The following is a 19,523-nucleotide window of genomic DNA, read 5'->3' as shown; positions in this document are numbered from 1 at the left end:
GATAATCGCACAACGCATCATGGTTGGATATAGACAGAGAGTTTCGTTAGCCAAGAGTTGGAAGATATGCATTCGTCAAGAAACGTACATTCGCATAAAGCATAGCATATGATACCACATCATAGAGAGATCAGACGGTCGCTACAGACACAACTACTCTCTGGGAGTTTTATGGGAATTGGCATAGCATCAGCATCCGCATCCGCATGTTGCCACAGGACAACAACGACAACAACATGTGAAAATCGTCAAGAACCCGATTGAATTAGATGACGCTCGGACACACAGCACTAAAATACAGTAATTCAGCGTCGCGTTTGATTGCGGGAAATGAGATTCCAGTCCATTCCGTGACCAAGAATTTAACAATATTCGTGACTAGCGACTAGTAATCATTTGTGGTGACCATGGCTCGTCTGTGGAAGGGTAATGATCCTTTTCCATGATGCCTTGCCGCCACTGTGGTGTGACTATCGGGCTGTGCAAATTCGTGTGACATGGCCACAACAGACTCTTGGTTGCCGTATCACCCTGCCTTTCTCGCCTCATAGTTAGCTGCTCCATAAATTTCAGTCAATAGGGATGCAGGCTTCCTCCCGGTGATTCCGCCTCATCACACCTATTTCTTTCTACGACAAGTGAATACTCATCTAACCGCATTGACCACCTTTTTGCATGCCCCCCCATTTTGCAGGGAATTTCTACGCCTCAACAACACGACGTCTCTCAATTTACCTCGCAATTTCTCCCTATCTACGTACGAAATGGCTAATCCAGTGGAGAATAGTCTGGACGATTTTGAGCAGCGAATCGAACGCGCTAAAGAGCTTGTCCGTCAGGGCTCTTCCCAGGCCGTAGCAGCTCATCGGTACGGTATCAAGGGGACTACACTGTCCTACCGTATTCGTCACGGTAATTCGCATCGCGACGCCGCCTCCAGGCAACAAAAGTTGACTCCAGAGCAAGAGGAGGTTATCGTGAACTGGATCCTACACGAAGAAGTGTGTGGACGGGCTCCTAGCAAGCGTTATGTGGCCGACTTCGCTGCCGAAATCCTCCTTGCTCAAGGGGATAACAATACACTTGGCCAACACTGGGTGGATCGCTTCGTTAGCCGCCATCCACAGATACGTACCAAAATTGGGCGCGTCGTAGATGCTAGCCGAGTTAGAGCGTCCGATTCAAACAAGATCCGAGACTTCTACACCCTCCTCGAACGCTTACGTACGAAGTATCGTATCAAACCCGACAACGAGTATAATATGGATGAGACAGGTGTCCAAGAGGGGGAATCTGGGCATGGTACGGTTATTGGGACATCTAATTCACGCCGGGTACGCGTATCAAAGTCGGACGCTTCGTCGTGGTGCTCCTGGTTAGAGTACATTTCGCATACCCAACGGGGTACACCTGTCTGCGTATTTTCCGGCAAGAGAGTCCAAGCACAGTGGTTCCCAGACCAAAATATCCCTGAGTGGGAATACACCGCGACGAGTAAGGGCTGGAGTAATAAAGTTATCGCAAGTAGGTGGTTAGATCAGGTTTTTCTCCCCGAGACGAAGCCTAGGGGTACCGAATGGCGACTCCTTATCCTCGACGGCCACCAGACACATATTCATGCCGAATTTATGTGGAAAGCCTACTCGAATAGAGTCGCCGTGCTGTATTTACCCTCACACTGCAGTGACGATCTCCAGCCGTGCGATGTCGGGCCGTTCTCACCTTTGAAGACCTACTACCGCCAAGAGTTCAGGGCTTACGCTTCCTACAAGGCTACAGCCCAAATTTACAAGCAACGTATGCTAGAAGCATATCTACGTGCCTCGGAGAGAGCCTTTATTACGGAAAATATTAAATCTGGCTGGCGGAAGACTGGTATATGGCCCCTAGGCTCCGAAGGACTAGTCGACGTATCTTGTGATCCTCCGGAGCCTCATACACCAGATCCTCCGCCTCATATATCACCACCCTTGGTTGCTTTTACTCCTCAGAAAGCGCAGCAACTATCTAGCCAACTACAGTCGATAGAGAAAGCCGAGGGCGGGGTATCTCGTAAGATTCGTACCCTAGTAGGCAAGGCGGGCAAGGCCCTTACACTCCAGGCCGCCGAGAATGCCAAATTACGTATTGAAAACGAGCAACTATATAAGGAACTCGATAAATACGCTCCAGATATACGCCAGCCCGTCGAGCCAGACCCGAATAAAGTATTCGTTGACTTATCAGCGATCCGAACAGCCCAGGACAAGCGAAATAAGCGAATACGGCCTATTTTACCGGATAAGCAGTTAGAAATTGATACTTTTCTCGAAGGAAGAGTCCCTCCTAAAAAGAGGGCTCGAAAGAATATATCATAGTCTTCGGACACTTAAATTAAGTATGTTCTGTATATAAATAATATGGACGAAGTATTTAGGTTGATTCAGTTAGACCCTGCAAAATGGGGGTGCATGCAAAGAGGTGGTCAATGCGGTTAGGTGAATAACATCGTACATGACTTGACTGTTCCGCGTCTGGTCTCGAATCAGGTTGTCTTATCTCGTCTCAGCTCACAGCTACTCAGTACTTATTATCTGTCCTACATACTGCCCATCTTGGTAGCTCTGATAGTGCACTAGGACGCCTTCAGTTGATTCATGTCTTCTTAGATGGCCTCAATGATTGATCACCATTGACTCCTCCTAATATACAGGTTAGATATACTTATCATACGCCCGTTGTATATATATATATATATATGATGCATGTCATTTCACCTCGTCTCATACCTTATCACCGACCCAAGGGCTGCAGCGAAAACTGTTGTTCATCGACATTCTTCTCTCAGTACTATTTGCCTCTACTACGTAATCCTAACAACTACACCATCTACTTCCCCAAACCTCGAGAATGGGCATCTAGACTAATGTAGCTTTTCCAAGATGTGTGTAAACAGCTGCGGCGCCAAACCCCGCTTCTCCATTCTCCCCAAGCCAATGCCAACGAGTCACCTCCTCTAACTGAGTGATATGAATACTCGAGTAGCCGAGTGTGAAGCTTTCATATGCGTGGACGCGTGAACCTCTACAGCAATGGCAACTACAAATACCCAACTCAATGTCATCCTCTCTTTCTTCCTCTTGTTGTTCTTCCATGGCATCAAGGACTCTGGCGGTGTTCTCTCTGTCACTCGGCCCATCAAGTTCAACGGGGCTACATTCTCAAAGTGAGTTGTTCCAACAAATTTCTGCTTGTAAGGGCGAACCGGAGGCGGTTGTTCGAAGCAATTTGTATCCTCCCCACATAATGCAGAATGCAGCTTGCCGTGGCCATTGATTGGCCGATCGAATGTCGATGCATAAGCATCAAGCCCCTCCACAAGAGAGGACATGGAGAGCGTTCTCTCTCAACGCCAGTTCCCCTGGCTCAGCGACAGCAATCCCGCCACGCAGTCCATATCCGGTTTCTTGCTGGGGCTGACCTCGCCGTGCATGAAGCGTTCCACTTCGTTGACGCCTTTCCTGCCCTTCCTACCGGGGGCATCGCCCTTCCCAGAGTTGCCATCCTCGAAGATCGACACCGAGCTATCCACGGCCCTGCCTCCACGCATCCGCGGCATGGGTGCCGTGTTCGACCGCGACCCCAGCACCGTCCGCTTGACCACTGCTTTCTCTCCCAGAGCGCGTCCAACCCGCCGCGGGTTGCCGACCGGCTTCTGCGAGGTCTGTGTCTTCGTCTTGGCGGAGGCACCTGGGGGCAAGGGCCGCCGCCGCCGGTTGTTGTTGTTGTGGTGGTGGTTGTTGGTCGTCGGGTTTCCCTCTTCGTCCGGGCTCCAGTTCTCCTTGTCCGAGTCACCGCCCGAAGGGCTCAGGACCAGAGCCAAGCCGACGTTGTTCGACTTCTTTGCAGCAGGGCCGACGTCCTCCTTGTTGTCGACGACTTCAACATCGGCAGCGACGGGCAGTGGGTCCTGAAGAGCACCGTGTTCGGGAGAGGGTCGGGCCTGTATGCGCGCGATGCTGCTGCTGCTGGATCGGCTGAGCCTGGGTTTCTTGCCCGAGTCGCGTCGCGTAGGCGGGGCGTTTCTTTTGCCAGGATTGGATTGCAAGACGTGGTTGCTGGGAGGGGAGTGGTTGTGAATCATGCCGCTGAGGGTGCTCGTCTGGCTGCTCGAACGCAACAGCGAGATGGCCGCGATTGCCGAGCCCGAGGACTCGTTCTCGGCCTGGGCAGTGAGCTCATCCATCGTGTCGGGCTCGCAGACCGACTCCCATGCATGAACATTACGCGATCGACCGCGCGTCAGTTGAGGAGGAAGACTCGCGGTGAGGGTCGAGATGGGTGGTAGCGTGATGCCGGGCAAAGCACTCCTACTCCGCTGCAGCGTTCGGTGATTGCGGACGGGTGGTAACGTTGCAATCTCGACGGGAAGCTGGGTCGGTACAGGTCGTGGGGGCGACGACCGCGAGGATAGAAGCTCCGCCTTGCCCTCGAGGGAGAAGGTGATGCGGACGGATGAAGAGGTCGAGGGCGGCAGCAGGATGGATGCCGGTGAGTTGTTGGCCGTTGAATTGGCCGACGAAGGGAAGGATTCGAGTCTATATATGACGTGGTTGGTCAGCAAAACACATTGATATCACAAGTAGTAAGTCGCAAGTCGATGCATACCTCAGTGACTCGTCCCCAGGTCGGGAGAGTGTCGCGGGAGTAGAGAAGGAGGTGCCAACGTTCCACCGGTTCGACAGATACCCTATCGAGCTGGACAGAGAGTGGGACAGCAGCTGCGACCCTCCGTCTCCATCGCCGCGTTGTGATGAAGGCGGCGTGCAGCTTATTGCCGAGTCCCTCCGCTCCTGTTTCTCCTGTTTTGATACCTCGGCCTCGGCCTCGGCCCCCGCCGCATCCCCAAAGACTCTAGCTGGTTGAGAAGCTTCGGGGGACAATTGGGTCGAGTGCTGAGAGCCAGCAGCTTCGGGGGTTAGAGCACGCTGATCCATCCCAGCCGCCGAAGCATCCTCGGGGCGTGTCTCCCCGTCCTCGCTCGAGCCGGACGCATTGGCGTTTCCATAATTCGCCGGGTCGGAGGATAGAACGTGCATCCCACCCCCATACCGAAGTGCGGCGATCTCCTGCAGGGAGAGAGGACGCGATTTTCGGCGGTCATTCTGGCGGCGGTTTTGGAACCATATCTACAAGGCCGACGTCATTAGCCCCCATTGACTCTGCCAACGGCCAGTGCAGACACTTCGGGAAACGCAGCTAGCGCGTAGTGGGGCCAAAACTGACCTGAACTTCCTTCTCGTTAAGAGAAACGCGCTTCACGATATCGAGACGCGCCGCCTTGTCGGGCTTGGGATTCGAGTGGTACGCCGCTTCGAGGATTGATTTGTCTTGTGTACTGTGCAGATTAAGAGCATTGTCAGCCTGGATGACTCCGCAAGAGGTCGAGCAGGGCCCTGGGGCGCGCGTACGTGGTCCTCTTCCGCTTTCCTTTGGGGTGTTTTTCTGAATCCATCCGTTGGCTCGAAAAGCTCGGGTCCAATTGGAACGACGATTCGAGCGAAAGACTGGACGAGTCGGGATTGCTGCACTGCGAGCTCAGCATGGCCGCGTCTTGACTCCCATGCCGGGGAGAAGAGGTCGGGGAGGGAGCGTGGTGGGACATGGCGGTCGTCGAGATGGGAGGGTGGTGACGAGCGAGGTTATGACTGCATCGTACAACAGACTGGACGCGAACAACAACGAGCAGCAGTGCGTCCTTCAGGTATATACGTGTGAGATTGATGCTCTCGCGGAGACGTTGGAGAAGTGCACAAGTCAGAACGGAGGACGCACGCGAACACTGGGGTCGGGTGGTGGAAGAAAAGGGTGGAGATGTGAAGCGAGACAATATGGTGGTCGGGGGCGAGCGTGTCGAGCTTGCATTTGCATCAACGTAGATCAGAGCGCGTGTAGAGTGGAATTGGCCTAATTATCGCTCGAGCGCCCGGACCCCTGCCGCGTCGAGATCTCGCGTCGCGCTATTGGTCAATCAGCTGCGACCACTACTCGAATAGGAAGTCTCTTGACTTGCTTTGTTATGGCAGCTGCCATCACCAAGTGCAACCGACGAAATTCTTTCCATGCCAAAATATCATCTCGTCCCAGGTCCACTTTCCAACGCCGACATTCTTGCCCACATGGCTCCAACAACCAACAGCCGTAGACACGAATGCAGCTGCGAGCGGATATTGGCACATGCCGTATCTTTCTCCTCGATCCATCCTACTAAGCCGTCGCGGGGCCCCGGGCAGATCGGTCCACAGTCGAAAGCCCGTCTGTTGTAACGTTTGCATGGTCTCATAGCACGTTAGCCAATGCACTTGAATGCGCTTGACACTCTAGCCTTGCCGTTCCCGCCAGATTGAACTCGATGGGAACAGGGATTAGGTCATTTGCACGTCAAAATGCACCCCGCGTTGGGTTAGAGTCCTATGCGGCTCGAGTGCACGCGGTTAAAGTGTCTGTGGGGTCCAGCGTCATTCGGCCCCGGAAGTTTGAGGATCTGCTGTTGGAGAAAGCGTGCCCATATGCGTTCCCACCCCTGTCGGCCGTTCAAGTCAAGGATTGTGAACCGACCAATACAGTACGAAGTATACTGTCTAAGGTGGCCGTGTAGGATCATATTCTCCTCAGTCACGCCTTTGCAACCCTACCGTGCCCCCGTGGCTACGGCGCCATTCCCACACGGTTACCGCCGCGTGTTGTGTGCTTCATCTTCTCTGGCCCTGAGACTATACGGTCGTCTGTGCAAGGGCTTGGAAGTTGTTCATTCATTCTGCAGATTTGCCATTGCTGTTTCCGTATTGACTTGATGGTCATACCGTCCCTATACATTCTCTGCGCCAATTTCATCATATCATATCCTACTGGTATTGTAGACTCTCGGAGGTGGGTTCGGTATCGACCGATGAAGAGCAATCCACAACAAATCGCGTGTATTCAAAACCCTCTATTTTTCCTGTTGGATTCCAAGGCCGGTGATCATATGCATTGCCCGCCCCCAACAAGTTTTGCACAGACGTGGAGATCTGAACTTGATCATCGAGGCTGATGGCCATGGTCAGTCCACCTCGCGATTCCTTGTTTGTCCGAGAACGCTGGCAAAGTCATCGGGTGTGTTTATCAAAATGCTTTCCGGCTCATTTCTCGAGTCCGTACATGACAAAACATGGTTAATATTTCTACTGGACGACGACCCAGTTGTTTTAAGGCTTCTTCTTCTTCTTAACATCATCCACGGCCAGCCTGAGCCTGACAATGTACTGTTTGATCTCTCACGGAAGGATCCGTTCAAGGTCACGGTGGCCTCAGACAAGTACAGTATGACGGCCCAGCTGGCCCCATGAGCGCAATGCTGGATCGTCCCCTATCTTGCGGAGCAGACATCCTTCCCGGAAACAACAAAATGAGACAAGACTGTGGATAGCATGAGATCTCGGACACCAGAAGCTGCTTCAAGAGCCGGCATATAAGCTCCTGATTGAGGCGAGATTCGACGGGAAGTATCCCCTTCACCCACTTGTATTTCCCAGGTCCTCCGGGCGTCTCCAGTTTTGTCTAGACACGCCAGCTGACAATTGCAAATGAACAGAAGTTGCGTCTCTGTCGGATGACGAGAACCCCCAGCTGATACGAGAGAGTCCTGTAAAGATACTGGAAGAAGCCGACATAATGGTGGCGTTCTCTCCGCGGGGGACTTCGTATGGATAGTGGTGTTGGAGCGGGAGGAGCACGACCGGAAACGAGCGAACCTCGTCGACCTACACGAAAAACTGCACAACAGTCTCAGATAATACCGATTACGACGCTCTATTAGTGGATGTATTGGCAACGGCGTATCGACTGGCCCATGGCATTGTGTGTACCCTAGTGGCGGCCTACCATCTCAAGTTTCTCAATGACACGTACTCAGTCACGGTGTATGACCCGACTATCCTTATGCATAAGGAGGGCACCCATGCCACCGAACCCAGCCTTCAGATTGCATGGGCTTCATTCCTTAGTGCTGTTCTGGGAATCAAGAATGGAGATCTCAAGCAATTGTACCCAGAATAAACACGCGCCCTTCGCATCGATCCAAGGACGAGTCAAAGGCATATATCGCCATAGAATGAAAAGGCAGCAAGTCTCGCATTGAGCAGTACAGGTAGGTTTACAATGGCACATCTGTCCATTTGTCAGAGGGCTAATTTGACGATGGAGTTCCTACCTCTCCTCGGGTCCCTGTTCCTATAATCTTGGTCGGCTAACTTTAGCATGGCCGAGCGGCATTCTGAATATTACCTCAAGGCATCGGTACGCCAAATTGTTCCTCTTGTTGATACCATGGTCCTGCACAAGTGGTAGTCTTCCCTCCGCTGTTCGACTGAGCCAGATGGTCCGGTTCCCACCGCTGTCATTGCTTGTGCAAAATTCCATCAGCTATCTGTGAGAGCGAATATACGATTCATGCATCCGAGTTTGTCTGGAAAACCCAACGTAGCTTTCAAGAATGGATACCATATTTGAGACAAGGAAGGTATACAGGAGAAGCATCCAGTCGCTTCTTGTGATCGCTCGGAAACCTGAATCCCCAGGGTGATACCATGTCCAATAATGCTACCATTAAATCCAAAGGGAGAGCAACTCTTTATGAAAGTGCGTCATGATGCGCAAAGAGTTGGGTCAAGTCTATTGATCATCACCATCTCCTATCGAGGGGTTCGTAATGGCTGCAGTACCTGCTCAATACTGGATCTGCGTTCTCTTCAATGGCAAAGGCTTTATTTTCAGTTCGGGGAGTTACTTGCTGAAAACCTGTGTCGTCTATAGAGCGCAAATGCTATATATAGGTGGAATGACATGGTCAAAAATTGCCTGGAATAGAGCTAAGTTTCTGCGTAATTTACTCGATGCATTTTCCCAGACCCCGGTGCAATATGGCTGTTGATATAGAGCTCCCCGCCGGGATACGTCTCAAATCACCACTTAAAGTAGCCAATTAAGAGTTGCCTGTGTCCCTGGCTCGCGGCTCTCTTTCGTCAGGCAACACTTGGTGACGCGGCTGTAAAGGAGATGAGACTATGGATCGCTTGAGAGCTTGGTGACAGTGCTATATTCACCTCGATAGCCTAAAAGTTCTTCCTGGAGTCGACGCTTGATGAAGAGAGTGGATTGCTCATCATCTCAGGAGCAATTTGGCAAGAACCATACATTTCCCAGATTGTCGATGTTAAACTAACCCGTATAACAAGCTTCGATCGAGGTCACTCGTGCCGAGACCAATGACCGCATGATCCAAGTCTTCATCCAACCACCGACTGACTGGAACCTGTCTAAGAATTGATTCTGCAAAAATCAACGTGACGCAACCAGTAGCAGCAAATGCGAATCTCCTGTCGCTGATTCCTTTCTTTTCTGACTCATGGGGTTGACATTCATCTTCGAGGCGGTTGAAATGACGAAATTGAAAAGGAAAGTGTACAGGCAATCTCCAAGAAGCTGTTGGTCATCGAAATTCGACCCTACTAGGGGTCACGGTACCCCTATCGTCGGCATCATCATAGCAGCAACCGCCGCAACAATTGCAGCCCCGTAACTGAGCGGCGCGCAAACGTCAAAAGCATTGTTGACAGTCTGGCAGCCCCAGTCGATGAGAGACATCGGAAGTATCTTGAGACTCAAGCAACGAAGTAACGGCTGGAGTGACCTGTACTGAGCAGACTGCTTGATGTTGGCTGAAACCGCAACACCAACGGCCAAACCCCACCAATAATTCTCTGGAGCAACAATCAAAAATGAATCCATTGGAGTTTAGACGAGGGAGGACAACATGATTCATGGGCCCTGATTTGGCAAACTGAGCGGGATCAATCTGGTGATAGCTATACCAGTCAGGCAGTCGTAGTAGCAACCAGGGTGATGGACAAACCCAGAAGATGCCTTGATCACTCCGTAACAGATTTTAAAGGTCTCGAGTTACAGTACCTGACGCATTGGGTCTTCCTGTAATTCTCTCCCACGAGGAGAAGAAAATTCGAGACCGGTACGTACTATCTTGTAGCTAGCCATCGAAACCGCACCGAGGCTGCCAACGGGTCAATCCTGAAGATGAAAGAGTCACCTTCCAACTTGAAGCATCAACCTCACATATCAGAGCTCAAAGTGCTGCGGTACATCATTGTAATCACGCCATGTCATCGTCTCGTATACATAAATACATACAGCCCAACCCAACATTGTGCGTCCTGCCTCCTTGCCGAACCCCAACGCCCGTCCATCCATCCATCCATCCATCATCAACCGCCATTTTGCCACGCGTTTTCGTTACAGACTAGAAAGCACGCTCTGAATGCCCACACTCCGCGAATCCTCGCGATTTTGCACAAACGTCTTGAAGTCTGCCTTGACCAGCCTCTTGCTCGCCACGCTGGGGCCGGTAGCCAAGTTCCTCCCGCGTTCGCGCAGAGCCTCGGGTCCAATGATGAATAGGTATCCAATTTCGGTCAACATGTCTACGGTGGCCTCCATATCCTTGCTCAGCGACCACTGCTTGAGCGTGGCCACGTACTTGGCAATATCCTTGGTGACCATGAGGCCGCCTGCGGCGTTGATCTTGAACTTCTTGTAGTGGTCGAATAGGAGTCGTTGGATGGCGAGCGCAAGTTCGCCCCCGAACGCCTCGAGGTTGGCGCCATCGATGGTTTGCGATGTGAGGGTTGCGGCGCGCGACAGGAAGAGGCAGATGGCAGTGCAAGTCGCCGTCTGATTCAGTTCGAGCACCGAGTCGTCTTTGGGCGCAAAGTCGATCTTCTTCTGCCCGGCCAGAGATTTGGCGACCCAGTTTACGATGACATCGATGGTGGATTTCATGACGTTATTTGTTTTCTTCTCGATGGATTCGATGCCCATCTTCGTCTGCGCTTCCATGCTGCGGCGAACCGTGGTATTGGACTCGGCCAAGCGAATCAGGACTGTAGTTATGAAACGCAGCATGATACTAGTAATTATGACGGCTGGGCGAACGGAAGGAAGGTAGCTCAGGTCGGGCTCCGTTTTGATGTTCTCTTGGGCTGTCGACTTTTCCAACGCGGCGTCCAACGCGGTTTCAACATATACCTGGCCCATGCTGGTCATTAAGAGGTTAAGCAGGATAGCCACGTCTTTTGGCGTTTCGCTTTGGCTTCCCAGTTCTAGTGTCCGACGGACACTCTCAGCAAGCCAAGTCATCATTCTTTTCGCGTTGGCCGTACTCAGCACACCGTCTTGTTCTGTGACTTCAATGTCATTCTTGTTATTGTCTGTCTCTGAAACACCGGCGACCTTCAACATCATGGCCTTCTGCGTAGCAGTAAGCTCAGACGACTCAAGTCGTTCTAGATAAGCATCCTTCGCAGAAGCCATGAGTTGCGAACCTTGCTGGGCTAAAGAGGCCATGAAACCGGTTGGTGCCTTTTTCCTCCTGGAATGATAGATGTTGTATTTGAAGAGCAGCGAGTTGTACAACTCTTCCAAGCTCCTCTTTTCACGCTCAATATACGCGTTCCCAACCATGTATGGAACGAACAGCTCTTCCATCTGCTGATCGAGATTCTGGGATATCTGCGCAGAACAGGGTTCAGGATGTTCTGTCAGACCATGCGACTTGAGATCTTCTATCAGCGCACTGATATAATTCCTTGAAGCATGGAGAGAACGAAGGAAAGCAAGTGACGAGATGGTGTCAGCCTTCTCTAGGACGTTTTCCAAACGTTGCTGGACCGACTGTTGGAAAACTCTTTGAATAAATTTGACCAGAACAGTCTCGTAATACGGGAATGCCCTTTTGATGATAAAAGATTCTTCCTGCATGACAATCCTGACTTCGTCGACGAGTGACTGGAGACTAGGCTCGACACCTGGTGGATCCGAGTCTGGATCAGCCAATTGCTCCCAAACATCGCCATCAGTGGTGACCTCTTCTGATATCAACTGGTCCCGATCGATGAAGAACTGGTGCTGGTTAACGAACACGGCAATAACGCTGGAGCCTCCGTTGAAGTCGTGCAGGACCTTGGAACACTCCATCATGTCTTCAAAGTTTTGCTTGCGGTAGCTATTGTTGAATTGCTTGAGCAGGTCTTGCTCGAGTGTTTCACAGAACTTCTCGAGCACTTCTCTTGTGTTGTGTGTGGGCCGGGTTGCACCGGCAACACCGTTCGTGATTCCATTCCGGTAAAGGCCGTTTATCGGTCCCCACGCCACCAGATCGAGGCGCTGGCTGATCCGCATTAACTGGTGTGCAATGACTGCACACCTGACCTTATTCTCCGCCCCTCCTTGCCTTTGTATGTCCTGCAGCGAGGTGAGCTCGCCCGTCTCACTAACCTCAAGCCAGCATTGGATCAAGAAATTCGCATCGATAGCTCGCCTGCGTTTCCGGTCCAGCTCTTCCAACTTCTCTCCAATCTGGACGGCAATGTTCCCACCCACTTCGCCGCGGCTGCCTCGATCATTTCCATCGGGATTGTTGAGGCTCAGATCGAGGGCTTCGAATGAATCTATTGACTGGTCCAGTTTCCGGCCGAGGGTATCAAGCGTCTGGTCGTGTTGAATTTCTGCACGTCTGACTTCGGTCATAAGCTCCGACTCCTTTTGCTGAAGTTCCTCCGACAACATCCCCAGCCCTTGAAGCGCATTCTCGAAGGATCTGATCAGTGGTTTCGGGTCAAAGGCTTGCTGGGCTGGGCCTGAACGACGGTTCACAGGCACAGCATTATCAGCAAGGCTATCAACAAAGTCGCGCACTATGAAGTCTTTGTTGGAGAAGTCTTCGAGGGTGAAGCTGGGCCCCTTGGGGAACAGTGCCCGAGATCCTGATCCATTCCGCTCCATTTCGTCCGCAATTGTTGGTGCTACATGGGCAGGAGAACCGTCAGCTCACGGGGAGCATGAAGGGGGTAGCCTCAATGAAGGCCTTTGGAGTAGTGGAGGGCTGTGGGCAAAAGTCGTTGATTGCGATTGAAACAACTATGTCGGCGATAGTTCATCAATGCGATTGTTAAATCGGCATGTCGGACGCTACTAGCCAGTACTGACAGGGATGCAACTGTGGTCGGTCGTCGTTGCTCCAAGCGTGCACGGGTCAGGTTCTAGCCACACTGTTTTATCATCAGGGGTCCAACGCATTTGTGGCGCAGGGAAAGAACTCGCAGCATCAATCATCGTCACTGCCACCGCATTCAAGCTGATCCAAGCATTTCGCTGGCCAGTCGGTCTTCAGCGCCGCCGTCAAGTGTTGCGAATACCAGGATACATCTCCCAACTACATGTTAAGGAAGCTTTTTGTGGCCCTGAAACATCCCATTGAGTTTTGGTCCCAAGTTGTCACTGCTTGTTAAGCACCTTCCAGTTCCCTTTACGACTTTAAACGCGATTCCTTCATGGAAACACCACCATCTGCATAGCACGAGGAACAGGAATAAGGGTAACGACCAGGGCTCAAAGCCATGTCGTTCAGCTCCAGAGACACAGAGCTGTATCGGGAGGACCAGAGAGCTGGCCACCGATTGCTTCAAGCACAACAAAGGGAAGAACTAGCTAAACGCTACCTCCCGGTGCCCGATCTAGCACGAAGCAACAGTCGTAAGAGGAAGCAGGAGACGTCTCGATTTGGTGTTAGGAAATTCTTTCGGCAGCAGCTCTACGAGTTCTCTTACGCATTTATCCATGCCTTATTCTCTGTCTACATCCGAATCCGCATCGCATACCACGCCATCATCCATCGCATATGGTCCATATTACGGTACCACCATCGAGATCCACAGTACATCAAGAAAGATGTCGAGAAACTGAGCAGGAAACCCAACCATGTCAGTGTCATACTGACTTTGGAGAACGGAGGCAAACGGGGTGACGCCATCGAGAAGCTCATCAATGAAGTAGCTGATGTCGCCGCCTGGTGTAAATCTGCTGGTATTCCACTGTTATCTGTTTACGAGAAGAGAGGTAAGCACATCCACTGCACATTACAAGTCTCAACGCGCAAATTAACATATATATCTTGTTAGGCGCTCTCAAGAACCACATGCCCTACGTGCACCGCATCGTCAATCGCAAACTCCAAGAATGGTTCGGCAAATTCCAAGCACCTGTCTTCCATCTGCACTGTCGAGGCGAAGAGTCAATTCATCCGCACAACTATAATGTCATCGCTGGTAGGGCTGGCGCGGAAAAGGAGCATTTCCAGATCCTCTTGTTGTCGGCCGAGGACGGTCGCGAGTCCATGGTAGACTTGACTAAAGTCTTCGCTGTAATGGCGCAGCGATCTAAGTTATCGGCGGCGGACATCACGGCTGATGTAATCGACAATGAGCTTACGGAGGCCGTCATGGCGGAGCCAGATCTACTGGTTTCCTTTTCGCCTTTCGTCGACTTGCAGGGCTATCCTCCGTGGCAGATAAGGTTGACGGAGATCTACTGCAAGCCGGATAACCAGGGGGTCGGGTATCAGGTGTTCCTGGCCGCGTTGAAAAGCTATGCGACTGCTTCTTTCAAGTTAGGCAGATAAACGGCTGTTGAGTCGCGGTGTCCCATCAATGTGCATTTTCGAGCGGCATGGAGTCCAGGACAAAAAAAAGGCATGTATACATAATACCCATTCACCGAGGCTTCTCCCAAAGTTTCATCTCCCGGTTGGCAGTATCCCACTTATGGACCGGGCCAAGACCAACGTTGTAGTTATAATAGTTCTGGGATCCTCCTTTGACCATGGCTTGTCTGAACGTGATGTTGATTCGCCCGCCATCGGCTTCGTTCTTCCCGGTCCTCTTAGGGATTGAGTGAAGCCAGCTCCCTTGCGTTTTGCCGCGCATCAGAATCATGTCGCCGCTGGCGAGGGGCAATTTCAACTGCTTGACGCCTTTCAACTGCGGCGCTTGACTATTGGAGGGAAGCGACTTGTGCTTCATGAGAAGATCTCTTTGGGAACCCAGTGAAAAGGAGGCAATCGCAGGCAAGGGTCCTAAGAATTTTTCGTCGTCACTATGGTACGAGATGCTGTCTGCTCCTGACGCATAGTAGTTAACGAGACAGAAGTTGAAGTTACAGCCCGTGGCTGCCTCGGTCGACTTTCGCAAATCATCTAGGCATTTGGGAATCGGCCGCGGTGGGTACTTGGCATAGTACTTGTCTACCACCTTGCGTCCCGTTTTGGCGTCCACCACGGTCCCGTCGTCGTCAAACCGCGAAGTCTCATCCACTCCGAAGACTGTTGTCCATCTTGGGGTGCGGATATGGGTTTGCATTCCGCCTCGATTGATGTCATATTCGACACGGTAGAAGGGAAGTTCGGCCCGGAGAAACTCGAAGAGTATGCGCTCTGTGCGCTTGGGAATGTAAGGCTTAAAGTACAGGAGATCTAGATCCGGTTGGTCATTGATTACCTTGCCAAGGCTTGCAGGTAACGAGCTCAGCTGTGCGCTTATGGCGGCGGGAAGGTTGGATATCGCATATGGATACGAAGCATGAGTGGAATAGCCAGCCTGGCGTGCGGCAGAAAAGTGTGAGAACCCTTTGAATCATTTCATTTTTTTCATACACGGATAGTTGTAGACTCACGGGTTCCAAACCAAGGTTGTCAACAAGGTGTTCCTCATCATCCCCAGGGGATGGAAAGTTTCGAGGCTTCTTTGGCTTTGGGGCGCCGAAGAAGGCGTCGATGGTGCGCTTCTTTGACATTGTGGCTCGTAATTGCGTGCTCACAAGGCCGATGCACACAGCTGGTTCCAAGAAAGATGAAATTCTGGTTCAGAACAGAGTCAATTGTTTGCATTTATGTAAATTGAGTTGGGACTTGGCGTTACTTTGCGATACAATCCATGACGTCCTTATTGTCGCGTTGAGGTAGCTTCTCAGCCTTATGACGCATGTCTCAGCCTTGCAGCTAAATCCTTGCAAGGACCCTGGTCACAAATTTTGGGCGATCAAGGAGATTTGTAACTCATTGACCAACAACCTCAACGCGACAAACACTCTAGTGTTCTGAAGAACGCTATGGCGGTAAATAAAGTGGATTTCGATTCTTCTGTTTTATTTACTTAACTGAAAGTCTAATGATTGCCAACAGGCAACCGCAAGTAAGGCCGATATGAACCTCTTCCGCCCCTCTACCGTCCGACCAGCCGCTGGTGTCCTCAATCGATCGCTATTTGCGAGGACGATCCCACTGGCAGCTGCCACGGTTGCTGAGAAGAAGAATATTGCCAAATACCGCCAGGCACTGGCAAAGACGAAGGAGTTGCTGGCTTTAGAAAGGATAGCGGCAATTGCACCGCATCCCGACCAAGCACTTGCCTCCCAAGGACAGAAATGCCTGCTATTGAGCCCAACAGTGAAATCTGCACTTCCCGAAACATGGGGTCCAAGCCTGAAAGAAGGAGTAGACAAATCCGAGCTGGGCGTTATACCGTATGAGCTGAAGCTTGACTACGAATACTTCAGCTTTTCTGATGTTATATCCGCACTGCTGCCGCCCGAACTCCACGACGAAATCCCCACGGGATTCAATGCAGCCGGCCATGTAGCTCACCTGAATCTTCGCGAGCAATACCTACCTTACAAGAAGCTCATCGGTGAGATTCTCGTAGACAAGAATGCACACATTCGTACCGTCATCAACAAGGTTGATAACGTGGGTACGGAGTCGGAATTCCGCACCTTCGCTTATGAAGTCCTCGCCGGACCGGACGACATGGATGTCGAGGTGCGGGAGAATGGTTGTATATTTCACTTTGACTACTCAAAAGTCTACTGGAATAGTAAGCTGGAAGCCGAGCACACACGGCTCATCAATATGTTTCAACCGGGCGAGGTCGTCTGCGATGTGATGGCAGGTATCGGACCCTTCGCCGTACCCGCGGGCAAGAAAGGAGTATTCGTATGGGCCAACGACATGAACCCAGAGAGCCATCACTATCTCGCAGAGTCGATTAAACGCAATAAGGTCGGGCAGTACGTACGTCCCTTCAATGAAGACGGGCGTGCCTTCATCCACCATGCAGCAGACTCCGTCTACGCTGCTTCTATAACCGATGAACATGCCGTCACACCAAGGAAAACTCGCCGCCACCGACAAGATGCAACTGCAAATGAGGGCTTGCTGCCGCCCCCGCAAAAGATTCCCGTCCCGCCCACCATCGCACACTTCGTCATGAATCTCCCCGCCTCCGCGTACACCTTTGTCCATCATTACCGCGGGCTTTACGCTAATCGCGCGGAGCTTTTTGAGCCGCATACGAAGACCAAGCTGCCGATGGTCCATGTCCACTGCTTTGCACTTAAGAGCGACGATGACGTGCCACGCCTGGATATCTGTGAGCGGCTCTCCACCGAACTAGGCATGAAGGTAGTCCCCGGTGACGGAGAGAACGCCGGTGAGGTTAGCATTTACGACGTTAGAGACGTGGCGCCAGCGAAGCGCATGTTCTGCGCATCCTTTAGACTACCACACGAAGTGGCGTTTGCACCCCGAACCTAGGCGTATCACAGTATGCGGCCTTAAAACATCACATCATATAACTCAGGGCCGCCTCATCTGCCTGATGGTGGTAGGCAAGTCCACAATTCCGGAGGCCCATTGAATGAATTCGGTTGGCACTGCATGTTTCATTTCCGGTATATCTTCGCCATCCTAGCAATGTCATGTGAAAATGGACTTCGGAGAAGTTAGTAGGTGGCCAGGCAATCATGGGCCCCAGTCCGCTTTGCTACGGTCTACGGGAATGACCGCATGGAGACTTTATCTGTACGCTGCCCCTCTTCAACACCAGGGGTAGTATCTCGCGGCCCTAGAGAAATGGAGTCCCGTCATGCCGATGTTCCATCCCGTATTGGTTTGTGGTCGCATGCGGATCACTAACAGCCGCAGCCGGGGTCATATATACACAGATGCAGTGAGATACGTACGTGCCGCCGCGCACTGGCTTTGAAACAATGCCCGGCCTAGGCCCACTGAGCCGGACCGAGCCAGCCAGTGACAGTCGATCCAAAAGGGTTGACAAAGTCTGCGATGCGCCGTACCGACAGCGCTACCTGTACCAAAGTGGATAGTTCGAGCCCATCCTGACAGGCAGATGTGGCATATCACATATATTCATCAAGGCCAGTTGCAATGGGCAGAAGGATGGTAGAGAGTGTAGATGGAACGAGATAGGGCCAAATTTCATGCGACGCTATAATTGGACAATGATCAGATGCTCGGGAAGGCCCAGATTGCTCGGTATTGCGATACCATGCGTAGGATCGGCGTCTGACAAGGGAAGTTGATATTGACTTGCATAGTGACGGCCGGTCAAAGTGCCTGGTTGTGATGTATAGCTCGTCAATTATAGTCCCGATGAGTCGCTCGGCAGAGATTAGCGTCAGCCGCCCAAGTGATAACCGAGGGGAGGGGAGGGACCCTTTCCTTCGCTTGATCTCGTTCGACTGTAAAAACGACACGGAAACGCACTTGACATTCGTTTGAGTCGTTTTGTGAACAGGTGCTTCTGCTAGTCTATTTGATAAGCTTTCAAACGACATAGCACCATCATCTATCCCTAGTTGGCATTACCTTCTCTCTACACGTCGATCCATCATCATCATCATCATACACTGGTATTCCCGGCGATAACGGGCCAATGGAACTTTTGATGTGCCACCAGCCTACCGGCACAGCCCAGGCTGAGATGCAGAACAAGGGGGAAAGAGGGAGGAGATTCGAAGGTTGCATGGTACTTGCAGCTGGGTGTGGAGCTATCTGCAAGTCTGTCATGCAATGGTTACTGTGTTTGACACAACATGAAGCAGGGCAGCAGTTAGGTTGGCAGGGTCCCATTTCTTCACAAATCTCAGCGCGTATGTTCAGCGGTTGATAAGGAAAAAAGAGAAGGAAACGCCGGATATCCTCAGCGGCTTGTTGGTTGGCATTGTTACCTATCAACCTGCATGTTTTTGGTACGAGGCTGATGACGTTGAGCTGATGGTCGGGTTGCGTGTGTGGCACCGCTATCCGCCCTGCGGGGTTACGGCGTACCAAGTCAACAAAAGGACCGTACTATGTATGCAAGGTGTACTTGATTTTATCAACTATGCTTGTAGGTAAAGTGGTCATAATAATGAGATATCAAGTGCATTGGGAAACTAATGATATGTGCCACCGGTGCAGAGCAGTGTGTCTATACTGCGGCAGAAACAACAGGAGTGGCAGGAGATATGGAAGATTCGTCAGTGTCGCAAGCTATACCCCTTCGGTTGCTGAAGGAGCTGCGCTTCTGAGTTCTGCCAGCTATGCAACTAGTAGTATACCATCTGATTGAGTTTGACAGCTTCGGACTGTATTCGTGTTAGTTGTTGGTCGGCAAAAGTCATTCCAGACCTTAGTCGGTTGTTATCAATGTTCCAAGGACCAATCTGCAACTTGAGGGAAGCGGGAGAGCGCGATCAATGTTGCTGACTGGCAGTCCCCCTCGCAGTCCCCGGCACTTCTAGTCGTTGTGGACGGGTTA

The 19,523-nt window shown here is 51.6% G+C and overlaps 3 protein-coding genes across 3 annotated transcripts; 1 reads left to right on the top strand and 2 right to left on the bottom strand.

Annotated features, from left to right (window-relative positions):
• Positions 1-3,385: 3,385 nt before the first annotated feature.
• Positions 3,386-5,584, bottom strand: BCR38DRAFT_456948 (uncharacterized protein; the record flags this gene model as incomplete). Its single annotated transcript, XM_040861983.1, has 4 exons — positions 3,386-4,577; positions 4,648-5,168; positions 5,266-5,377; positions 5,451-5,584. The coding sequence occupies 4 exons, from the start codon at positions 5,582-5,584 to the stop codon at positions 3,386-3,388; spliced, it is 1,959 nt and encodes a 652-aa protein (XP_040717348.1).
• A 4,627-nt stretch (positions 5,585-10,211) lies between these two features.
• Positions 10,212-13,088, bottom strand: BCR38DRAFT_430091 (exocyst complex component protein). The gene has a single exon (XM_040860017.1). It carries the CDS (start codon positions 12,871-12,873, stop codon positions 10,327-10,329), a length of 2,547 nt encoding a protein of 848 aa, XP_040717347.1. The 5' UTR covers positions 12,874-13,088; the 3' UTR covers positions 10,212-10,326.
• A 399-nt stretch (positions 13,089-13,487) lies between these two features.
• On the top strand, positions 13,488-17,515 carry BCR38DRAFT_456944 (Met-10+ like-protein-domain-containing protein; the record flags this gene model as incomplete). The annotated part of the gene is made up of 6 exons (XM_040861982.1): positions 13,488-13,595; positions 13,638-13,986; positions 14,049-14,491; positions 14,561-14,578; positions 16,088-16,446; positions 16,480-17,515. 6 exons carry the CDS (start codon positions 13,488-13,490, stop codon positions 17,513-17,515), a joined length of 2,313 nt encoding a protein of 770 aa, XP_040717346.1.
• Between the last annotated feature and the right edge of the window lie 2,008 nt (positions 17,516-19,523).

This window comes from Pseudomassariella vexata, assembly GCF_002105095.1.
Source record: "Pseudomassariella vexata strain CBS 129021 chromosome Unknown BCR38scaffold_5, whole genome shotgun sequence".
NCBI classification, from domain to species: Eukaryota; Fungi; Ascomycota; class Sordariomycetes; order Amphisphaeriales; family Pseudomassariaceae; genus Pseudomassariella; species Pseudomassariella vexata.
Note: the sequence above shows the minus strand (reverse complement) of the source record. Positions and strands in the feature narration are given on the sequence as shown.

Excerpts from the sequence above, each read along its gene's own strand:
- BCR38DRAFT_430091 (XM_040860017.1), bottom strand. The coding sequence starts at position 12,873 with ATGGAGCGGAATGGATCAGGATCTCGGGCACTGTTCCCCAAGGGGCCC.